At 38.3% G+C, this 24,327-nt stretch overlaps 1 protein-coding gene across 1 annotated transcript in view; it reads left to right on the top strand.

Annotated features, from left to right (window-relative positions):
- THSD7B (thrombospondin type 1 domain containing 7B) overlaps positions 1-24,327 on the top strand; it is a 718,374-nt gene that overhangs the window by 179,075 nt on the left and 514,972 nt on the right. Inside the window, exon 4 of the mRNA XM_045559264.1 lies at positions 14,325-14,494. Within this exon, the coding sequence (XP_045415220.1) occupies positions 14,325-14,494 (170 nt within the window). The remainder of the gene's footprint in view (positions 1-14,324; positions 14,495-24,327) is intronic.

The following is a 24,327-nucleotide window of genomic DNA, read 5'->3' as shown; positions in this document are numbered from 1 at the left end:
GGTAGAAATATTTCTTCTGGGCAATTTGGAAATCTTTTTTTGCCTATGGAAGTATACTTCAGAAGGGTTCTCAATGTTAGGCAGGCAGGGCTAGAATCTGGGGTTCATGATGACCTTGACATTGGTTCCTCTGTCTTTCATTTTTTTCATGGAATAGATAGTAATCACTTTCTGATTTTTTCAACAGTTTGTTGATTTATAGACATCCTTCTGTTTTCTTTGTTAATAACTATTATAATACTCTTGGAAGTCAGGGTGGTACCTTCATTATAATGCTGAGAAAGTTGAGCTAATCTATATTTGTTAGACAATGCCTGCCTTTTATTATTTACCATTGCCAATAATTATAATGAAGTTATAAATTAGCTAACTAAATATAAAGAATATTTAGTTTTCTTTTTTTGTTGTGCCCTTTTCTCGCTTTGGTATCAAGGTGATACTGGTTTCCTAGAATGAGTTGGACAGGATTCCCTCTTTCTCAATGTTATGGAATAATTTCTGCAATATGGGTACCAGCTCTTCTTTGTAGGTCTGGTAAAATTCAGCTGTGAATCCATCTCGTCCACAGCTTTTTTTGTTGTTGTTATTATTGGAAGATTTTTTATTACTGCTTCAAACTCATTGCTAGATATTGGTCTGTTCAGGAGTTCTATTTCTTCCTGATTGAATCTTGGGAGGTTGTATGTGTGCAGGAATTTGTCCATTTCCTCTACTTTTTTGGGTATGTGCATAGAGATTTTCATAGTATTCACATGACATTTTGTGTTTCTGTGTTAACAGTTGTAATATCTCCTTTTTCATTTCTGATTGAGCTTATTTGTTTCCCTTTCTCCTATTCCTGGTTAATCCAGCAAGAGGTCTATTAATTTTATCTTTTCAAAGAATAACTTTTTTTAGCATTGATCCTTTGTGTTTTTGTTTGTTTGTTTTCCATTTCATTTAGCTCTGACCTTAGTTATTTCTTTTCTTCTGCTGGCTTTAGGTTAAGTTTTCTCTTCTTTTTCTAGTTCCTTGAGATGTGTCATTAGATTGTTAATTTGTCATCTTTCTCTCTTTTTGATTTAGGCATTTAAGGCTATGAATTTTCCCCTTAGGAGTATGTTTGCTGAATCCCACAGATTTTGATAGGCTGTGTCCCCTTTGTCATTCAGTTTGAGGAATATTTTTATTTCCATCTTAATTTCATCATTGACCCAATAATCATTGGGTCAGGTTGTTTAATTTCCATGACTGTATGTAGAATTGAGTGTTTCTCTTGGAGTTGATTTCTAGTTTTATTACACTGCCGTCTGAGAAGGTACGTGGTATGATTTCTGTTTTTTTGAATTTGTTGAGACATGTTTTATGGCCTAAAATATGAGCAATATTGGAGAATGTTCCATGTGTTGATGAGAATAATGTATATTCAGTAGTTTTAGAGTAAATTTGTAAGTCTGTTAGGCCCATTTTTTCTAGAGTCCTGTTTAAGTCCAGTGTTTCTTTATGTATTTTCTGCTTGGAGGATTATGAATAGAGTTGCAAAAATCCTCAACAAAATACGAATAAACTGAATTCAACAGCAGATGAAAAAAATAATCCACTGTGAACAAGTGGACTTCATCCCAGGGATGCAAGGATGGTTCAGCATACATAAATCAATAAATGTGATTCACCACATAAACAGAAGCAAACACAAAGACCATATGATCATCTCAATATATGCAAAAAAAGCATTTGACAAAATTCAGCCTCTTTCATAATAAAAACCCTCAACAAAATAGGCATAGAAGAAAAATATCTCAAGATTAGAAATCCCATATATGGCAAACCCACAGCCAACATCATACTGAATAGTGAAAAGTTGAAAGCACTCCCACTAAGAACTGGAACAAAACAACGATGCCCACTGTCACCACTTCTATTCATCATTGTTCTGGGACTCCTAGCCAGAGCAGTCATGCAAGAGAAAGAAATAAAGTATATCCAAATTTGGAAAAAAGAGGTCAAACTATTGCTTTTTGCTGATGAAATTTTCATATATCTAAAAAACCCCAAAGACTCTACCAAGAAACTCCTGGAATTGGTAAATTCAACAAAGTCTCAGGTTACAAACTGAATGTACACAAATCAGTAGCATCCCTATACACCAATAACAGGCAAGCTGAGAGTCAAATCAAAGACTCAATACCATTCACAATAGCTACAAAGAAAATAAAATACATAGGATTATATACTTAACCAATAGGGTGAAGGAACTCTACAGAGACAACGAGGAAAAACTGCAGAAGGAAATTGCAGGTGACACAAATGGAAAAATATATCATGCTCATGAATCTCAGAATCAACATTGTTAAAATGTCCATACTACCCAAAGTGATTTACAGATTCAATGCAATCTCCATCAAAATACCATCATATTTTGCAGATATAGAAAAAATAATTCTATGCTTTATTTGGAACCAGGGAAGAGCCGGAATAGCCGAATCAATCTTAAGCAAAAAGAGCAAATCTGGAGGCATCACATTACCAGACTTCAAACTATCCTACAAGGGCATAGTAACCAAAATAGCATGGTATTGGCACAAAAATAGAGACTTAGACCAATGGAACAGAACAGAGAATTCAAATATAGAACCATCCACCCACAGCCAACTGATCTTTGACAAAGCAGACAATAATATATACCAGGAAGAGAAGCCATATTTAATAAATGGTGCTGAGAAAATTGCATAGCCACATGCAGAAGATTGAAACAGGATCCATATCTCTCACCACTCGTAAAAATTTAATCAAGATAGATAAAAGACTTAAATGTAAGGCATGAGACCATAAGAATTCTAGAAGTTAATGCTGGAAAAACTCTTCTAGATGTAGGCCTAGGCAAATAATTTATGAAGAAGACCCCAAGAGCAATCACAACATCAACAAAAATAAATAAATGGGACTGGATTAAATTAAAAAGCTTCTGCACAGTCAAGGAAACAATCAATAGAGCTAATAGAGAACCTGCAGAATGGGAATAAATATTTGCATGCTATACATCCGATAAAGGGTTAATAACCAGAATCTACAAAGAACTCAAGCAAATCAGCAAGGAAAATATAAACAACTTAATTAAAAAGTGGGCTAAAGTCATGAACAGAAGCTTTTCAAAAGAAGATAGACTAATAGGCAATAAACATATGAAAAAATGCTCAATGCCACTAATTATCAGGGAAATGCAAATATAAACACAAAAAGATATCACCTTACCCCTTGTAGAATGGCTTTTATTAAAAAGTTCAAAAGAATGGATGCTGGCATGCATGCAGAGTGAAAGGAACACTTATGCACTATTGGTGGGATTTCAAATTAGTACAACCTCTATGGAAAACAGCATGGGGATTCCTCAAAGAACTAAAAGTAGACCTAACATTTGATCCAGCAATCCTGCTACTGGGTATTTACCCAAAGGAAAAGAAGTCATTTTTTTTCCCAAAAGACACTTGCACACAAATGTTTATTGCAAACAATTCATAGTTGCAAAGATGTGGAATCAACCCAAGTGCCCATCAGTTCATGAGTGGATTAACAAAATACGGTATATGTATACCATGGAATACTACTCCACCATTAAGAAGGATGAATTGAGGCCTTTTGCAACAATTTGGATTGAACCAGAGATCATTATCCTAAGTGAAGTATCTGAACAATGAAAAAACAAACACCACATGTACTCGCTATTAAATTGGAACTAACCGATGAGCATACATGTGCAGAGAGGGAAGTAAAACTCAGTGGAAATCAAGCAGGTGGGAGTGGGGAGCAAGGGATGGGTGACAACCTACCTAATGGGTACAATGAACACTACCTGGGTAATGGACACACTCATAACCCTGACTCAAGCATAACAAAATGGATACAATTAACCAAAAACATTTGTACTCCCATAAAATTTTGAAATCATAAAAAACCCCAAAGATTTAGAGTAACATAAGAGTTTATCATTCACTTTTGAGAGTTAAAGGTGTGTAAATTGGTATTGTCAGATTCGTGCACAGGTTCATATGGCTCTGAATTCAATATTCTTTCCATTCCATCACACTGACTCTCAGGGTAGGAGCAGTGAAGACATGCACCATGATGAGGGTAAACACACAAATATACATGCATTCATATGCATCACTTTTTTCTGGCAAAATAATGTGGCATAGTAATAATTCAAGATGTATCTAAGGTGAGTTTTTATATTGAGCTCGACTGAACCTTAATGTCTGGAAATAGAGGCTGACAAACTTCATTGGCAATGAACCTAACCCTTTATTTCTACTGTTGAAAATGTTGCTGAGTTTGATATTTTTTTTTAAAAAAAATTAAATGATGACTCTGTAGGAAATAGGAGTCTTGGAGAATTCACTGAAATTCTAACCAATGTTTCCTAGAAAGAATGATGTGTTAAAATGATTCGACTTGGTCGCAGGAAGGAGAATGAATAAATAACAGCAACTAAATTAACATCAGCTGACATTCTTATTTGTCTGCAATCTGGGCTGTGGCCTCTACCACAGGAAAGCATAAAGGTTATGTACTAACTTTCATTTCTAATGTTATGTCGGTGATTAAAATTCATTGTGAACAAAGGAAATGGAAACAAAAATCTATTAGGGAACAACAATGCCCCTTTCTCTTTTCCCAGAACTCATGAGCAAGTCATACACATCAAGCAATTTAATTCCTCTTATTTCTCCCCAGCAGAGACAATATACATTTCTGTGACCCTTCCTAGTGTTTTGTTTTTTCAACTTTTCAGAATACTGTTTGACTTTTACCCTTCCACTGTTTTTGCTATAGGAGCTGTGTTGGTTCATTCAATAAATATATTAATACACTGAGCTCTTGCTATCTGTGGAGCACTATGTTAAGCATTAGAGATACCTCCGAGTACACAATAGACCAAATTCTCTCCCCCATGAAACCTAAATTTAAGTGAAAATACACCAAATAAATAACATAAGCAAAGTAACTTATACACTTGGTGCATGAGCTATGGAAAAAAATCATACATTAAAGCAAGGTTAAGGGGGAGGCCTCTGGAATGCTGTGTTGGAGTATCAGCGCAGGTTACAGAATGAAACAGGATCATTAGAGAAACCTCCTTGGAGGGGTGGGGTGTTTAAAGGAAGTGGGTACATTAACTTTTCAGGGAATTACGGGAAAAATATTTCTAGAACAGGATATGGATAGAGTGTTCTAGTCCCTGTATACTATAATAATACTGTTTAGTTGCATAGCTTTGTGGGCAACTTTTCTCAACAGCAGAGCTCTACTGTCTCTAAGGCATGATTCCATGAAGGGAATTATTACCAAGAGGAACCCATTCTAGAAATACTGCCTGAGACCATAACACTTTGGAAGGTGCCTGGGGGCAACTAACTTAACTTGAAAGCACATGGAAACCAGACTGTGTTAAGCTAACGTGGGAAATTTTAGACCTACCTGGGAGTTCGCATTTTGTAGCCTTAAGTTTGTTTCAAAGGTGTAGTTTTTGACTAAGACATGTACAGACCCCAAGAAACCCCTTCTTTCACTCCACTTGTATTTTTGTTCGCATCCCACCCCCCGCCCCCGACTCCAACATAACATTAAACACTCACAGGGGATATTATGGGGTGTGGGATGGACATGGAAGAGACAGGATGAATCTGCTTGTCACTTGCCACCTTTGCCCTTGGTGTGGTCATCCCCTGTCATTGGACATCATGAAGAGATGTGAGTTCCTGATATAAGATACCTTGTTTCTTGGGTACTTTCCTGTGTCCTGATTAACATCTAAAATATTAGATCCTACATTTCAACTAAAGGGAAGGTAAAAAGCATTCTAACACTGTAAAGGACGAGGCTGCCCTGTTTACTAGAAGGATGAAGAAAGACAAAGGACACAGGAGCTGTGATATTGTAAATGCTTCATGTCAGGGAGCTGAGACACAACCTGCTTCTGGAACGGCTATGACTCAAGATCCTTTGTGCTTTAGTAGAGGGCCCCATTCTGGCGGAGAACACCGTAACACACACGAATATTGAAAAAACATCAACTGCAGTCATCTTTCTTAGAAGTGACACCTCAGATGACCTGCCAGCAACTTCTACCACCCCACCGGGAGGCAGCAGTTTTCATGTGACAATGGCTGTTCTGTCTCTTAAATGATCATTTAGAGTTTGAAATAGAATATAAGACAGCGCTATTAAATGTTGGCAGTGACCACTGCAGAGTAAAATTCTTAAGAAAATCTCAAGGCAGAAGCTACATGGCTGATAGTATTATATAGTCTGTGTGATGTTACTACGCAGAAAAGCCAATTTGTAAAATATCTTTTCAATACTCTGGTCTGGCACTGAATAGACGGGCTCTTTTAATCCATCCCTGCTTGTTTCTGGTGTGTGTGAATTTATCCTTAGCATGGGTAGACTAGAGACCTTTCACAGGAAGTCTGTGAGCTCATGCTGAGCAACCTGCATCCACTTTGATTTGCTTATACAACAGACCCCTGACAGCATCTTGATTCTCCCTAACATATTTTTGAGGCACTGAGCCCCATTTTAGATTTTCTAGATATAATTCTTTTTCCTTGAGAAAATTCTCAGAATTAGTTGATGGGTTTTTTAGATGAACATTGAAGCCAGGGAGAGTGCTAAGGAAAAGGGTGGTGGATGAAAGCTTGGCTTGGTTGCTTGCTTCCTTTACCTGTTGAAACAGAGTGATGTGTTGTGAAGGGATATTTGTCCGACCCCTGCTTTGGCCTGCCACTGTGTCAATCACCGGGTGACTCAAACAACAGAAAACTTTCAGTCTGTGTTCATTTGGTTTATTCATCTTAAGAATCTTGCGTAATATACTCTTTCAAAACTGGAGCACGCAGAACACTATTACTATGCCCTCTAAGAGTGTTTAAGAGTTGATAGGGTTCCCACACATAGTCTCACACATGTGGATGTGACTATTTTGTTTGTTTGTTTTTTCCTCTACCTTAGAGGGAGTAGCACCTAGCAAAATGTCTGGCTTATAGTAAATGCTCACTAAACACTGGATGGATGAAGGAATGCATGCTCAGATGTAGGGCAGTTCCAGAACAGTATTATACACAGAGTACTTTATTCCATGCTTACACTTATTATATAATGTGTGTGATGACTCAAAGGCATTTTTTTTTCATAAAGAGAAGCTGAAATTGGTGCCATCAAAGAGATTGAATAAGAACATCCTACCCAGGACAGGAATGGACCCACAGAGCTTGCCATGGTCCTAAATAGTCGCCCCTGCTGATATTGTATCTGGTTTTCCAGATAAAAAGTCTCTGTTGTCATTGAGTATAAGTGTTGCCTCAAAAAGAGTGAGCAGTAGGATCCCAGTCTGAATTTGTGAAAGTTTGCCTTTTGGCAGTCATGTCACCTGTCTTTCTTCTAAATTTTCTCTCATTGATTTTCTATCACAGCCCCTAATGCACTACACATAGTAGGAACTCAAGAAATGGTTTTAAAATAAAGTAACAGATCTAAAATTTTTTTTAAATTAAGCAGGTTTTCTTCAGCTAAAAATTTAGGAGCAAAGGAGTCGTCATGACCTTGAGCCCTCAGGAGAAACTGTTTTAGAAAAGAAGCAACAGTTTCAAAGATTCTGGAAATTGTTTCAAAAGGAGACTGATGATACCTTTATATTGGATCTGTCAATTACTGGTGCATATTGTTTCATGAGTCCCCATTGTGCCACTTTAATTCTTCCTGGATGGAAGATTTGTCTCCCAGTTAGTGCAGAAAGTTAACATACTGCTAAGTGCTGTGCGTAGCGATAGAAGTCTATAAATAATACATATGTGGAGTTTAGCTAGCAAAGCCATCTGCTGAACAGCAAAGACCTTTGCACTTCAGCGTAGCTTTCCATAATCAATAGTCCCACACTAACCAATAAAAAATTGCTAGAGCATAAAATGTACAAAGCTTGATCAGTTCCCTTTATTTTGGTCATGTGTTCAGTGAAAAATGACAACTTAATTCTTTTCTAAATGCATTTACAACTTTAAAAGGACAACGGACATTACCATAAATTAGCCATGCTGCAGTACACTGATTTTTAATGTACACATGCATTTAATTTAAATACCTTGCACTAGGGTTTCAATTCCAAGAGTGTTTGCAAATCTATATGTGCTCAGTCAAAACACAACCATTAACTAATCCAATTATTCTTTCAATCTGTCATCATTAAATCACTTAAAATTCTATTTTGTGTTGCTTTGCTTTAAATATAAACCTTTAGAAGAAAGAGAAAAGAAATCCACACTTTGTAAGCAAGTCTAAGCCTTATAAAGTGACAAAGCTTAGAAGCCAAAGCATAGAGGTGGCTGTAAAGTGGTGATGGTCCTGGTTCTATTTTAAGAATAGTCACTAAATGTGCCTACTTCTCTTATTTTGGCTTTGCTAATTTAGGGTATCTCTGTTCATTGCTTTGAAGCAATGAATTCTTCCCTCTTTTGTCCATCTTTCTTCCCACAATTTAGGGACAAGTTTAATTATGGGATTCCTTAGGTTGGACAAAATTACTCTTGGGAAGCCGACTACCTGAGTTATTTAATTCCAAGGTGTAAAGTAAGCTTTTCTAATCCAAAATTTGTTTCCTGTCTCATTTTATTAGAATATATAGTTCCATAGTTAGAAAATTTCTTTCTTTCATTTAATCTCAATTTCTTCTTTTAAGCTGCACATACCTCCTGAGAAGGATAACATATTAAATCTTAACTCTTTCTACCTTATGTGAATACATTTAATGACCATTTCCTAAAAGTGGACTTAAATTTTAGAGAAAATATAAAGAAATTGGGCAATGACTCACAGGCTTGGGGAGAAAAGTTCTAAAAATAGATTCTAGGAGGTAAATAAAGAAAAACTGAATTTCACAGTTACAATAGTAACACATGGTTACTCTGATGTCTGGGATTTTGTTCCCTTTCCTGGGCTATCTCACCTAAGAATTCAGTGCCAAGGAATTGTGCTGCTCATACATGGGTCAAAAGAAAATATGGAATCATTTATCACTTCTCTGTTTCTTTCATATTTCATGTCTAATCCATTGGAACATTGTCTCCAACTTCAGAATATATCCGGAATCTGATCACTTCCCACCACATTCACTGTGACTACTGCCGTTGAAGCCACCGTCATCTCTTCTACACTGGCAAAGGCCCCCAAACTTGTCTCACTCCTTTCACCTCCCCTATCTTCCCTCAGTAGCCAGGGTGATCCTTTAGAAACTTAAATTACATCATCATGTTACCGCTCTTCCCACAACTTTTGAACGATTCGTCAGCACATTTGGATTAACTCTCACAGTCCATAATCTGGGCTACAAGGCTCCCCAATATCCTGGCTCTTGACTACTCCCGTTTCCTATCTCTTCCTCTCCCCACCCCCCAGGGCCACCTGCCCCAACCACAGTGGCTTCTGCGCTGTTCCTAGAAAGTGCTGAGAACTGTGCCTTTCTGGGACCTTCGAAAGTGCTACTCTTTTCTGTGCTGAAAACACTTCCACTCCTTATCTGCCTAGTCTAGTGCTCACTCCCTCATTTCCTGCAGGACTCTGAGGACTTCGCTCACCATGGCACTGAAATAGCTCTTCTCGTCCACGTCTGTGATCTCGTGTCACGTATTGATGCATTCATGTCTGTCTGTCCCACCGGAAGTTACTCTCCCAAGGTCAGGGGCTTTGTCTCGCTCACTGCTATGCTTACTGACTGTTTGAATTCGTCCTGGGCACATAGTTGCAGCTCAGGAGTTACTTGCTGATGGCAAGGATGAGTGAACCCGTGGATGAGGGAGTTGTCCACTTACCATTTGGGCAGGCCTGGTTCTTTCTCTAGTGGAGCCTACTTTTTAGCTCCTTTCTGGCTTTGGTCTTTCATGCATATCTTTAGCTTAACTAAAATGTCCTTGTCAGAGTTTTTCTCCCTGTGGATTTGGTATTTGAGTTACTAGCACTCCCCTTTTTAGAGGTTTGGTGCTTCAGAGTGGCTGGAAGTGACTCTCACTATTAGCAAGGACATCAGAGTTGTTTTTACATAAATGGAGGGCAGGTGTGTCTAACATTTAGAGCGACTAGTGAACAATATGGGGAATTCGATTTTTAGGTGTTGAAAAGACATTCCTCTTCAAAAAGTTGTCTTCAACACCTTTTAGTGGGAATTTGAATTCTCACAATTAGAGATTACTTGTCTTTGGTTTCTCCTTAAACTTGCAATTACAGTCATGTACTGCATAACAAGGTTTCTGTCAATGTTGGACCCCAGAAACAATGGTCTCATAACCTATAATATTGTATTTTTACTGCACCTTTTTTTCCTGAAAACCCTTTAAGATCCAACGCTGTACCTTTTTTATATTTAGAGATGTTTAGATACACAAATACATACCATTGTGTTACAATTTCCTGCAGTATTCAGTACAGTAACATGCTATACAGGTTTGTAGCCTAGGAGCAGTAAGTTATTTCACCTGGTCTAGGTGAGTAATAGGCTATCCAGCTAGGCTTGTGTAAGTACTGTGCACTCTATGATGTTTGCACAATCATGAAATTGCTTAATGACACATTTCTCAGAACATATCTCCTTCCTTAAGTGACCCATGACTATATCTCCTCAAAGTGCCAAGATTTGACCCTGTATGATCACAGTGCTCTAATTATGAAAATATTCTCAACTGCATTTGTGTTTGAGATGGGAAAAAAAAGTTATTTTAGTAGTGTGAAATATTATTGGTCAGTTGTCACTGACAATATCATTGTCACCAAGAGAGGATTGTTTTTTAGTCTAGAGCACATTTCCTCAGACCAAGACCAACATACACTTGTCCCTGTAATGGCTGGACAGGTAGCTACCTATTGTATACTGAAATTCCATTTTATACCACCTGATCAAGCTTCAGGTGCATTTGCCATTCATTGTTTTAATCTACCAGAGTGTCATTTTATTAAGAAAAATATGCTTTGGAATCTGATACACCTGGCTTTATATCCTATTCTTCCACTTACTTATATGCCCTTGGAAGAGTTACTTGCTTTTTATGCCAATTCTTCCATCTGTAAAAGAAGAAATCATACTTTCTTTATAGGGTTGTTGGAGGATTACATGAAGCAATGCACCTCAATTCATTAGTGCAGTTCCTGGAATAGAGTGAACGGACAAGAACATGTTGGCTGATAGTTTTGCTACCTGGGAGATCTACCATGATACCCTACTAGCTCAGCTAAATTAATGGCTTGTTTATTCTGTTGGGCCAGGCCTTTGAAAAAGCAAATTGATTCTACACACTCACCTTGGTAAGGGGCTGTGAGAATTGACTTATTTCTTTCATTCTGTGGGCATCTACTGGAGGCATTTCCACAGCTAGTTTTGAAGTGCTGCTGCCCCATAAGGGGTACTACTCTGGCCTTTGAGACTCCCCACATTCCCCTTGTAAGCAGAGGACAAAATGAGATTGTGTTGAAAGGAATCAGAGTTGGGAGACCAGGAGTTGAAAAGGCCTAGTCTTTGACGTGGGCTTAGCCATTAAAGCGAGCGTCCCAGGCATCTGGAAGCCAAGTTTTCCAGAGGCTGGAGGACTATCACTGTAACAACTTCTAAAGGAGAAAGGGAGCAGCGTTTAGCTTCGCAGCCTCCTTTGATTTGTTATTCTGTCAGATCCTACAGACTCTTTCTCAGGTTGGTGCAGCTCAGGATGTTCCGATTTCATGGCTGCCGGGTGATTTGTGACTAAACATAGATAGGGCTTTTGAAAAAAATAAAGGAAAAAAAAGGATGAGCAAAGACTATGAAAAGACCCATATTTTTAAAAAGGAATATAGAAGTCCTTTATTGGTGTGCTTTTTTCCTCTGCCTCTTGCTGGGTTGGTATTTTCTCCGAGGTGGTAAACAACAGCAATAGTGAGGAATGTCTTCTGTTTCTTTAAACAATTTGTCATTTGCCGGTGAATGCAAGTTAGGTGTTTTTGGTTAATAAGCTACCAACAGGGTTTTTGTTACTTTATATAAAACTATGGTCATTAAACATTTCTTTTCATTTTTCCCCATAATGACTTCCATAATTCCTCCATTGCTAATTCTTATAGGGTCATGATAAATTAATTGCAAAAGCAATTTATACAGCGTGGCCCATTCTTTTCAAACAAGCAAACAAATTACTGCGATTTGCCATAATTCTAAACCTTATGTGTCTTTTATGCTCTTTGCTGAACTTTAGTTGCTGGAACCTAGAACATGGCAACCTTGGATCTCTAAGATTAGGACGTTTGATGAAGTCAACAAAATCATTATTGATGAAATATTGTGTGTGTCCTTTGTCTGCAGTGGACAAAGGGCACATGTGGAAGGACCTAAGCAGAAGGGGAACTGAAATTTACTGAACATTTGTTATATGGCAGGTTCAGTGTTTGGCATTATTATCTCAGTTGCACAGGTGGGAAAACTGACCTGGGCCAAAGTTTCATGACTACAAAGAGGTGAGGCTCAGCTTCACACCAGGTCTGCTGGACTGTGAAGCCTCCTGTCATCTATGCCACACCACCCCCTCTTGCCTGTCTTATTTTGTAACTATAGTAGGAGTCTCTGAGTCAGCTGTTCTATCCGACCCCCTGCTTAATAGCAGGAGAGCTCTTCTCTTAGGGAGCCCTGGGAAGAAGAGGGTTTGAAAGGAGTACTTGGTAACCATCCACCCCAGTTTGCCCCTACTTCATGATATTTTGCCATGGAATACAGAGCGACTTGGGCCCTGAGACTCAGAAACCAGAGGGCCACACCTTCTGCTTAAATGACTGTGAAGAACAGAGTGGTGTGAGAAGAAAGGGTTTCAGAGCCTCGGCTCTGGAAAAGAACTCTGTCTCTGGGGAGAATCGAACTTCTCGCCATCTCTCGTATTCAGAAATTAGAACTGTACTGTTGTCTACATTCCCCTGGCATGAGCAGCACCTGAACTCAGCACTCCAAACTCTTGCCTAGCCCACTGACTAATTTTTAAGCCTGGAAAAAAAAAGCCATGTGAAAATTAAGTAGTGAGGCTGACGGAGAAAAATCACGTTACGACAAACCCCAAAGGATTGTCCAAATCCTTTTTCTACAATGGGCTTTTCATGAGACTAATGATTCTCGGCTGATTCTCAGCTTGCGAGCTTTTAAAAATGATGACGTTCATCGTGAGGGATTTAGTCACTATTAGGTTTCTTAGAGATTTGCTTTCTTACTTTGGTGTCTATTACTTGATTTCAATTTTACTCTAGTTTCTATAAAGCTGGGGTCTTGGTGACATATGATTATTTTTATTGCTGTTTTTTTCTTTTTCTTTTAAACAATCACAATGCTGAGAGAGTTTTTTTCTTTAAATATGAAATGGGGACAGCAGATATGAGAGTGTTCTTAAGTTTTATTTGTTGTTCCAGAAGTTAATGAGTCTCTTGGTATTTAGGTGAATGCTGTAGGGTTATATTAATGCTGTAAGCTTAAGGAATGCTGTAATCATGCACAAAAGGAAATTATGTCTGAACCAATCCTGCAGGTATGAATGTAGTGGTGTGATAGTTTTGTTTTCTGTAACATACATACAAACTCCATTGTGTTTCCCCCCCTTATTTGTACGTGTGTCTGTGTATCTATGTGTATTAGGTATTTCTTAACTAGGTATAAATCAGGATATATTCCTAAGTCAGTTAAATAACAGCATGGATGCTTATGTAAAAATGTGTTAATCAATTAAATATAGTGTCACAGTGTTAAATCATTTTTAACATGCACACTTTTATCCAAATGGCAAGGGTCAAATGGACAGAAAGTTTTCTGTATCAAGAAAATTGAAAAGTTGGAGGTCATCTGTGTCTATATAAAATAATATATTTATAATTTCACACATGTATATACTATCCTAGTATAGAAATCCTATTAAGTAAGGGCAACTTTCACACAAAGTCATCTGGAAGTCTGTGAAGTGAAACCCTATGACATGTTCAGCTGCTCCTTGGATTTCCAACTCCTTCCTCTAATCCTTCACAGTCTTCCAGCTTCAAGGCAAGACACACGCACTGTTTATCCAAATTACCTTCCTGCAATCTGGTCATCCTGTCCTATTTAGTACCATCCTGGGCTGCTGGGGTTTTTTCTAGGAAATAAAAGGGATTTTAGTAATTCAAAACCAGTAGATTTCTTTATTCACAGGCAAAGATTCATCCTTAGAAAGTGAGATTGTCACTTGAGGTCATGATGGCTGTAAGTTTCTTATAGAATTGTATATTTTCCTTACTTCTTCTTCTTCTTCTTTTAAATAAATCAAACCACACAGGTATTCCTGGAGAACGTCTGAGTGGAAAGAATGCCAAGTCTCTCTCCTCCGCGAGCAGCACGATCCCTACTGGCATGTGGCAGGACCCGTGTGTGGCGGTGGCATCCAGACCCGGGAGGTGTACTGTGCCCAGAGCAGACCAGCGGCTGCCACACGGACGGCCAAGGAAGGTAGGCAGCCGGTTCTGAGGCAGATGGTGCTGCTGGTTGGAAGGAAAACTGTCTCCAGCTCTCCTAGTAGTCTTCTTGATACAATTGACACTTAGCATTCACAGATTTAATATTTGTTCTGTCAATCATTTGCAAACCACCCCTAAGTTCTACTTTTAGCTTCTTGGGATAGTTAAAAAGGGTAGTAATAATAATAACATCTGTCTCCAGAGAATCTTTGGGAAAGTTAAATGAACAAATATACCTAAGATGTGCAGCACAAATGAGTGCTACAAGCCAAGGGTCTAATGTGCTGGAGTGAGCCTGTTAGTAATGAACGGATAGCATTCTTTTTGTGTGTGCATTTTCTCAAAGGATTTTTTTTTCATTATTTAAAAATAGACTTTATTTCTTAGAACAGTTTTAGACTCATAGCAAAGTTGAGTTTCTAGAAAGTACAGAGAATTTCATATATCTCTTGCTCCAACACATGCACAGTCTCCTCCATTATTCACATCCCACACCACAGTTATATATTTGTTACAATCAATGATATGGCATTGGCACATCATTATCACCCAAAGTCCACAGTTTCCATTAGGGTTGACACTTGGTGTTGTACATTCTATGAATTTTGACAAATGTTTAATGACATGTATCCACCACTATGGTATCATACAGAATAGTTTCACTGCCCTAAAAATCCTCGGTACTCTGCCGCTTCATCATCTTTCCCTCCCCCACCAACCCCTCAAAACCACTGATCTTTTTGCTGCTTCCATAGTTTTGAATATTCCAGAATGCCATATAGTTGGAATCATACAATAGTATGTAGCCTTCAAAGGATTTTTTTGTATGTGAATTTGTGGATGTGGGAATTTCTACAGACATATCCATTTTAAACATCAAGGATCCACTGTTTTATTGCCAAATTTTAATTTTTCTGAAGAAGAAGGATGAGGAGGAGGAGGAGGAGACAAAGGAGGAGGAATGTTAAGCTCTCCAGTGGGCAGGCACACCCTCAGCAGCGTCCGTTTGTTTCAGAGTTTGGGACAGTGACAGCATAGAGAGACTGGGGAACGCTCAGATTTATTTAAGTTGATTGACTGAAAGTCAGGAGTGGACAACAATGCTTTCACTCCGGAAGAATTTGTGGCCTGTTCCAGCCACATTGGGGAACACATGCAGTGCCTCCTGCAGAAGTGGGAAAGGGGGCATGTTTCCTTGGGCTCGCCAAGTGTGAGTACACATTGCTATCCTGGCCTTTGATTAGGAAGGCAAGATGAAAGTTTTCTTGCTATGGCAATAGCATCTGTTTTATTCTATAAAGCTTTTCATGCTGGGTACCTTTTTTGCGACATGGTTTCTCAGAGTTCCAGAGGCATCTATGACCATAGCCTCAGATAATGCACCTCCTGGCATAATCTTTACAGAGTCCTTAGCATTTTGCTTCAACAATCAAAGTTAAAGGGACACATTTACAGGGATAGAATTATTTTAAAAAGTAATAGTTAAATTTTCTTCTTTCCCTAACTTCACTTTTGGAAAATGACAACTTATACACTTTCTGTTTTGGGATAAAATATGACTATATTTATGCCTCTGAATTGGGAGAAACAGAATTTAGGTAGAAACCTTCAGATTACGCTTTCAAACCTTGGTGATCTTTCCATCCCAGTTCCTCTCTTCTCCCCTTTTACTATGGTCTACAGTTCTAGGGTCTTCAGGGATCAGCAAATAAATGCACATTTTTATAGAATTGATGTATTATGACCTGCTTATTTTCAGCTTCAGCTTTTAATCTTCTGTGGAAATTTTCATCTTTCTAAAGTTTCTTTTGTAAAAATAGTTTTCTTGGGGATCACTTGTTTCTAAACTTTCTATTCCTCAACATTAAACTTTCCAGCTTTTGAAATGGAAATATACCAGGCAGGAAGATTGTAATTAGAAAGTAGGAAGAAGGTGTTCTAGAGTTGGGAAAGAATTAGAAGCTCCATGGTGAGGGGCAGGTAAATAGAGAATGAGTGTTAATTGCAGATTTAACAGCCTATTAAGCCCTCTACAATCTGCTCCAAGCATCTAAAGAAGAAGAAAATATCTTAGGCCAAGGCACAGCTCAAAATTAATGGCTGGGTTCACAGGGAAACAGAAAGTACTTAGGAAGTCCTAAGTCTGATAGCCCAGTTCTTGGCAGGGGGAGGCTAGATGTGGGGCCAGGATGTAAACACACCTTTGTGTAGTGTGACCATGTGCTCTTGTACAAACCTGAATGTAGTGAGTAAAACTATGTTGGATAATATAGCAAAATAGCACAGCACCTTAAAGTCACGGGATAGCTTACTACTTACCTTCGTAGTTGTTATTAAAGGTGGTTTTTGCTCTTGTGTGGAAGTGAGCCAGCCGGATTGCTAATCCATTACTTTTGTTTCTTATAAATGCTTTCATTTCTTACTGTTATCATTTATAGATATACCTTGACAATGAGAGTTTCCTCTTGGTCCGCATTAAAAACAAGAGAACAATTTAATTCCTATTGTAAGGGACCAGTGAGTGTATGCCCAATTAATTTGGCCAAATTTAAATATTTCTAACATTTCTGCTAATACACTAACAAGGGCCAAAATTGGTGACATTCTTTGCATTTCAGTTTCTGTGAACATCAGCTTTTTATGATGATGATGATGATGATGCTGTTGATGTTAGATATGTTGGAGGGAGAAAGCATTTTAGTAGCACTGGTTTTGGAAATGCCTTTCTCAGTCACAGTTGACTTTCTCATAAGGTTAATTTTCCCTTAGACTCAAGGATCACTCTGTTCATTCTCTGCAGTATAATTCCTTGAATTTTCTTCCCAGCAAAATCCCACCATCCCTGTGAGTTAACTGCTTTGCATTCCAAGAGCTTGATCTTATAGGAATTTACAATCTTGGGAGAAAAAAAAAAAACAACTTCATTTCCAAGGATCATTCACACAACAGAATGCAATAGGATTTCTAGATGCCATAACTGAAATAAATAAATAAATAAATAAAAAGACTGCTAATTCCCTCCCAAGGGCCTCCAAATCTCCTGGCCTAGGCTGAATCCTGACGTTGATGTTGTTCTGTTGATGCCTTACCTTCGATGATGTCCCATTCACCATTTGACCTCAATTCATTATGTTGACAGGACAAGCATAATGACACCTGTTGCATATTTACCCAACACTGTTGTCCAATGTCTACATGATATTTTAAATATAGCCAAAATAGTAATGTAACAATCAACATGAGAAGTATTACCAGTAATATTATCGAGCCCAATAGAATTGTGAGTGCAAATATAGGGGACTATTTATGATTTTTGTTTAACAGTTATTATTTTAAAGAGAATTGTGTTTCTCTTTTATAATTCAGAAGCATCAGCAAAAGTGATGCTTACTCGTAAATCCAAAAGCTTGGATGTGGTCAGGCTACTTTCTTCTTGCCCTTTTCTCAAATGTGATTAAAGCCACTTAACCTGAATTCAAGGATTATGTCTCAGAAAGTAGGACATGAAACAAGGAAAGCAACTTCAAAATCTAATAAAGAGCAGGGAATATTTATTCCCTTTATGATAATGTAGCCTAGAGACTGGCGTATCAACAAATGTGGAGTCAAATGACATAGAAGTAGAATGGATTGATATTGTGAAGCAAAAGAAAAATAAAAAAAAATAAGAACAAACTAAGTTAAAAAATCAGGAAAAGGTATTGGTGTCATTGTATTTGAGCAGAACACTGCTTGTATTTTTTTTAAATATATATTTCAGATTCATTATTTGGCATCACATGGACACAGCTATGTTAAAAAAGGGACACCGTTTATCTTTGAATTGTTAAATTCGTTAGTTGCCCCCTCCACCCAGTTAAGAATGTCTTTATCATGCTCTGCCCAGAGCAGTCATTAAGAGAGTACATGAGCAGATAAGGGAACATGTCCTGGAGTTCTAAGTATTATAATATACATAGGGAGATATATAATATATTTTGTGTTCTGGGTTTTAATTTTGAGTTGGACAGAACATTGATAAACCACTTAAGTATTGTATCCATCTTCTAATTCATTAACTTGATTTTAAATATATTGATTTAGTGAGTAAAAGTGGATGACAATCAAACATTCCTTTTTTTTCAAAAATAGTTTATATACCAGCTGTGATTTAGTCTATGCACTAAGCACTCCTGTCGTGAAGGTGCCCCCAGTAATTTATAGTATTTTAACTGGAATAGCAATTGAACTAATACTTACGCTATAGTGTCTTAAGTCTTGTGATCACTTCATATACAAAATGGTTGAACCCATGTAATGATGCCCAAGAGTAATCTTCATAGAGAAAGTAATGCTTGAAGTGAGTTTGGGGTCAATAGCAAAGCATATTCTATATGGGGAGAACACATGGAGAGGAGCAGCAGGTTTGCGTTCAGTGGCAGCCTGTGCACAGGTGTGAGGAGAGCTCAGGAAATAAAGAAGTTACCGTGACACTGGGAAAGTAGGTCTCCTGTGATATTCTGGAGTAAGACTTTCTGTTTGAGAGTATGAGTGTCCACTGGAGCCTTTATTTCCCTACTGCATGCTTTTAAGCAGAGAAGAAATCCTATATTCTTAGCGGCATATAAGAATGTAAAAATCTTAGTTTGTTAATAAAATTCTCATGAGTAGTCATGTCTCATTCGCAAATGAATCTGATTACCTAAGAAGTTTTTGAGACATGAAATAAAGTAATTTACATTCTGAACAGAGAAACAGATTTCTCAAGGGGCAATTGGAGGAGATATTCCATCATCATTTGAGAGACTGGAAATGTCCTTTACTTGTCTTTAGAAACTGGTATTAAAGTCAATAAACTCATTTGAGTGTGAGAACAAGGGTCAGGAAAGTAGTGCATGAGGAACTTCCCTTGGTATTGAACCTTAGAGGAGAAACGAGACTGTTTAAGTGGGGTTACAGCATTTTCTTTGCTTTCTGCTCACAGAGAAGCAAAGATAACTGAATAAAATTACCTTTGCTAATTAACAGCAGATATTGGATGACAGTTCGCACTTGGAAACATCTTCAATGATTGGAATCATGGGTGTAGGAGAAAGTCAGCAAAGGGTAGCAGAAGGTAGTTATCAACAGGCAGGTCTCTGGACTCTTCATGTGTCATAACCGGGGATAGAAAGGGCTGGGAGGGGAGAGAAGGGGGTGAGGAGGTGAGTGAAAGAAGCTGGTTGCTCCTGTTTTTATCAAAGAGGAGGAGAAAAAGGAGAAGAAGGAGGAGGAGGAGAAAAGGAAGAAGAGGAGGAGGGGAAGGAAGAAGAAGGAGAAGGAAACTTATTAAGTCAAACCCTTGGGGGTCTTTCTGTTCCATCTGAACCTTCAAACTTTCTAGGATAGAGTTTGGGATTTGAAAACACATTTGCCCATAGGTTATAGATACAGGATCCTAGATTCACAGATGCTCCAGATCTCTAGTATTGACTCCATCTCCTTCTAGAGTGAGAATGCCACACTACCACAGGCTGGGTGCAGGAAACCTTATTTCCAAAATTGTTGTCTGTAAATGGAATGACCTAGGAAAGTTGGTGAAAGTCACAATGTATATCTCATTTTTAATCCGTACATTTTTGCAGAGGCAAACATAGATCATATGTGAATATAATTTAAATATTCTCCCTAAAAGTATAAAGCTGAGAAAAGTTTAGAAAAGAAGGAAAGGAATGGTAAATACTTAGAGGCAATTGGGTCAGAGGAAGTCTCGATTGAGATTGGTTTCTATTGCCTCTGTTTTATTGCATTTGTATCTCAGTTTAGTGATTTTTTAATCAACTGTAACAAACATCTTAGTGTGATATAGCAAATGTTTATTGAATTACTGTGCTTAGAAAAATATTGAAGAGATCCTGATTTAAGCATTCATTAAATTATCAGGCTGTTCTTGACATTAAAATTTTCCTAATTTATTTAGCTCATGGTATAATTTACATGATTTTGACAAGAGCAGAAGAGGGATGCCCTGGATAAATGAGAGAGACAGGGTATTTGAGGAGAAAGCCTAGCATTGTGTAGGGGTTACTCCTGGGAAAAATAAATGGCTTGTGGAAAAACAGCCTTTTTGGATGATGTGTGGGTCCTCTTGATGTGACCTCCTAAAGAGGAAGAACACATGTTCTTCTTCATGCAGTGTGTTATATATTTCTTCAAAATTAACCCAACTAAATTGATAATTCAATACTATGTGTTCCTGAATCCAAAGCATGTGACATCATGGAGGAAGAAGATTGTCAAGGACCTAAATCTAGATATGAATTTGGATTTTCCCAATGGTTTTACCAATAATACTTCAACTTTCCTAGCCCTGTAGCACTAAGTCCACACTCTTGTAGCACATCGCTTTCTGCCTGATTTCTAACCATTATTGTTATTTTCTTTGTCACCCAATAGGGTATAGAAGGCCTTGAAGGTTGTGTTTGGAATCCTTCTTTGTATTCCTAGGTGCCGGCACCCATAATGATAAAGGCAAATGGCAAATACTTCTGGAAATGGAAGCTCCTCAGATACGGAAAATGGAAGTGCTGTTGAATTCTTCTTGGTTTTTGGATAGCATAGAGAAAAGAATTGTTTTACTATTGACCAAACCAGAATGATTTGTTATCTGTGTGTCAGCATTTCATGCCAAAGCCTGGTGGTCCAGAGGGTCCAGAATGCCATCAGGTAAAACAGGAGATGTGAGAATCGTTGAGTGATGGAAATGTTCTGTGGGGAAAGACTGGGAGGAAGGCAAAGGAGGAAATAACGTGGGGATCCCCAGGCAGAGTGATCAGCTTGAACTGAAAGGTAACCTTGCCACAGGGTCTTGGCCCATGACAATGCTGATTGATTTCTAAATGATTTCCAGAGTTAAATATTTCTGTCTGTTGTTCTCCAGAGAAAACCAATCATAGAGACTATGAATGGTTTCAAATTGCTCATTTCCGTCAATGTTACTTATGATCTCTTTAGCAGTCTAAGAGGGGAGATGAGACAGTTAAAGAACTACAGAAATAAGTTCCTTCAGAGAAAATGGGAATTTTAGGGAAGAAGAGGTTAAACCATTGGGGTGTGAGGACATATGGTAGATTTGTGGAGAAGAAAGATTTTACCTGGGTCTTAAAAGCAGGGCTGTTTCATACAGGTGCTCATGAAAAAGGGACAGAATCCCAGGTGAAGCAAGCCAGGTGAGTAAGTGGAAAGTCATAGAACATAGTTGAAGTAAAACTGATAATCGAGTTGGACACGAATACAGGGTGGATGAAGGAAAGGACTTAGGGTAGAGAGGCGAAATGGTAGGCTGTGATCTTAGGCCTTATGATGATCAGATCATGACGTTGTAGAAACTGAACTGTTAACTCCTCCATTTCTGTCCAACGCTCTGAGCTCCAACAACACTGAACATTTTTCTCAGTCTGTGCCTTTGGAGTCCGTCTCTCTCTGCCCTCTGCCCACTACCCTAGGTCACTTTCGTGTCCCCCACCCTCACTAACTTACCTCCAGCTCTGACCTGCCACCTGGATAACCCCTACTTAGAAATTGTCTCATCTGGGAGACCTTTGAGGTGACAAAAGTATCTCCACTCCTTAGATCCCATAGTGTTTTATCTTGCTGCATTATAATCATTCCTGTGTGTGTGTGTGTGTGTGTGTGTGTGTATGTGTGTGTGTGTGTGTGTGTGTGTGCACCACCCCTCAGGCTGCTGTGCAAGTCTGTGAGGTCAAGGACCACATCTGTATTATTTCCTAGCATCTCTCCAGCACTTGGCACAGTATCTGGCCCATAAAAGATGCTCGTATTGAATTCAAGCTTTACATACTTTCTCATATTCCTCTTTTCACCTTCTTTCTTTCTCTTTATTTATGCTCTATGCTTTAACCATTTCATCTCCCCTCCTAGACTATAAAGATGTTGCCAGTCCACTTTCAGACTTGGATGAAACCCATGTTGTGGTACATGGGATCGGGCTTCCTGCCTGGCAGCTGAGGGACTGGATGCTGCAATCAGGAAGGTACAAGCTGGAAGTGAGGGGGGCTTGGCTCACTATGGAGTGAACCTTGACCAATGGAAAACAGGATTTGAGAGGGAGCCAGGCCATCCTCAGTGCACCTGCAGATTGTTCCCGCGTGCAGTTTCTTCTTGCAATCCTTCCAGAGAGATCCTGTTTGCCAGGATCTGCGGTGTGTTTGCCGTACGTCTTTGTGGTTTGGTGTGAAATGGTAGTCTGCCCAGTAGCACATCACACAGGATTGTTCATCATTTCTTTGCTTTGTTCCTGTTGTTTCCTCACTGTCACTGTCTCCAGGCCTTGCAACTTTCCAATTAAGTATTAGCTCCCAAATTCTCATTATAGGCTTTGTTTTCTAGAGGACTTCAGCAACAATGACATTCGGTGAATATGTGTTGAAACAATGAGACACACTGTTTTAAGGATTTATTGAAATCAATGAAACATAATATAGGCCTGAGGTATGTGAAAACTGTAAACGACTCTTCTTTCTCTTCTTCCTTCATTCCACTTCTCTTTTTTCTCCCTCAACCTTATTTTCCTTCCATTTCTTTTGTACATTTTCTCTTTCTCATCATCCAATTTTTTTATTTCTTTTCCCTCCCTCCTTCTTTCATTTTGTATGAATCTTGAGAGGAGAAAGAGTTTTAGTAATTGTGGTAGACTTCACAGCAGTTAGCACATTGCCTGGCAAAAAGTGGATATGAACATAATACGTATTTCTTGAACAAAAGAATATAAACCCCTGCATGTAGTCTTACCATTTAGTCTTAGGCATTTCTTTTCACTTTGGGACAACTTTCCTCTTCATTCCATTGTTCGCATACACCTGCACTTCATTAAAGAACAGTTAAGTTCTTTTTTTTCCGGAGTAGAGATTGCACTGGAAAAACACGCTGAGACTACTGCATTTACAATCTTTAGTTGAGTGTCTCGCTCAACTTCATTTTATCAGGTGGACTGGATTTTTCTCAAACATCAAGCCAAGAGGTAATGAGGTTCCTCTTGGCAGTGCAATTTCTGAAACAAAGTTATTGCTTCCAAACCTATTTCTCCAGCCCCGTTGAGTATGTGAATGCACTGGCAAGTAGGATATAGAAGAAATATCCACTTACTGCCCAAACCTTCCTGCAGAAAAGTTTCAGAACATCGTCACCAACTTATTCTTGTATTTTGCAGTTTTCCATGTTCTAGTTTAAATTTTTCATCAGGTTCTGTTCTCAAGAGGGAACAGTTACTTAGTCAGATCGCCACGTACTTATGAATAGTGAAATGACTGCTTGTGTCTTCTGGCCATTTTCTCAGGCACATGGGGGACGGGATCGATTTCTATGTTAAGAGAAAGGCCAGAAGATCAGCTGAACTGTGATGCCACTTCTAATGCCACTTCGTCCACCTTGTATTCATGTCCAAAAGTCTATGTGTCTCTATGGGGATATATACTTATAGCTCATTTTATTCTTCTAAGATCTGTTTTTCTTTTTTGAAAGTAAATGTTTACATACAAGTAAAACTGTATGTATTTATGATGTACAACATAATGTTTTGATATATGCATACATTGAGGAATGTCTAAAGCAAGCTATTTTACATATATATATATATTACCTCATACCATGTGCTTATCATTTTTTTGGTGAGAATACTTAAAATGTGCTCTCCTAGCAATTTTCAAATATATAGTATATTTTTATTAACTGTAGTCACCAGATGTGCAATAGATCTTTTGAATGAATTCCTCCTAAAATCTGCTTTTCTAAAACTTTAATTATATTTGTGGCTCTTGATGAACTTTATTTAAGTTATACCAATTCTTT

The sequence above is a fragment of the Lemur catta genome, chromosome 8, assembly GCF_020740605.2.
Source record: "Lemur catta isolate mLemCat1 chromosome 8, mLemCat1.pri, whole genome shotgun sequence".
NCBI lineage: Eukaryota > Metazoa > Chordata > Mammalia > Primates > Lemuridae > Lemur > Lemur catta.
Note: the sequence above shows the minus strand (reverse complement) of the source record. Positions and strands in the feature narration are given on the sequence as shown.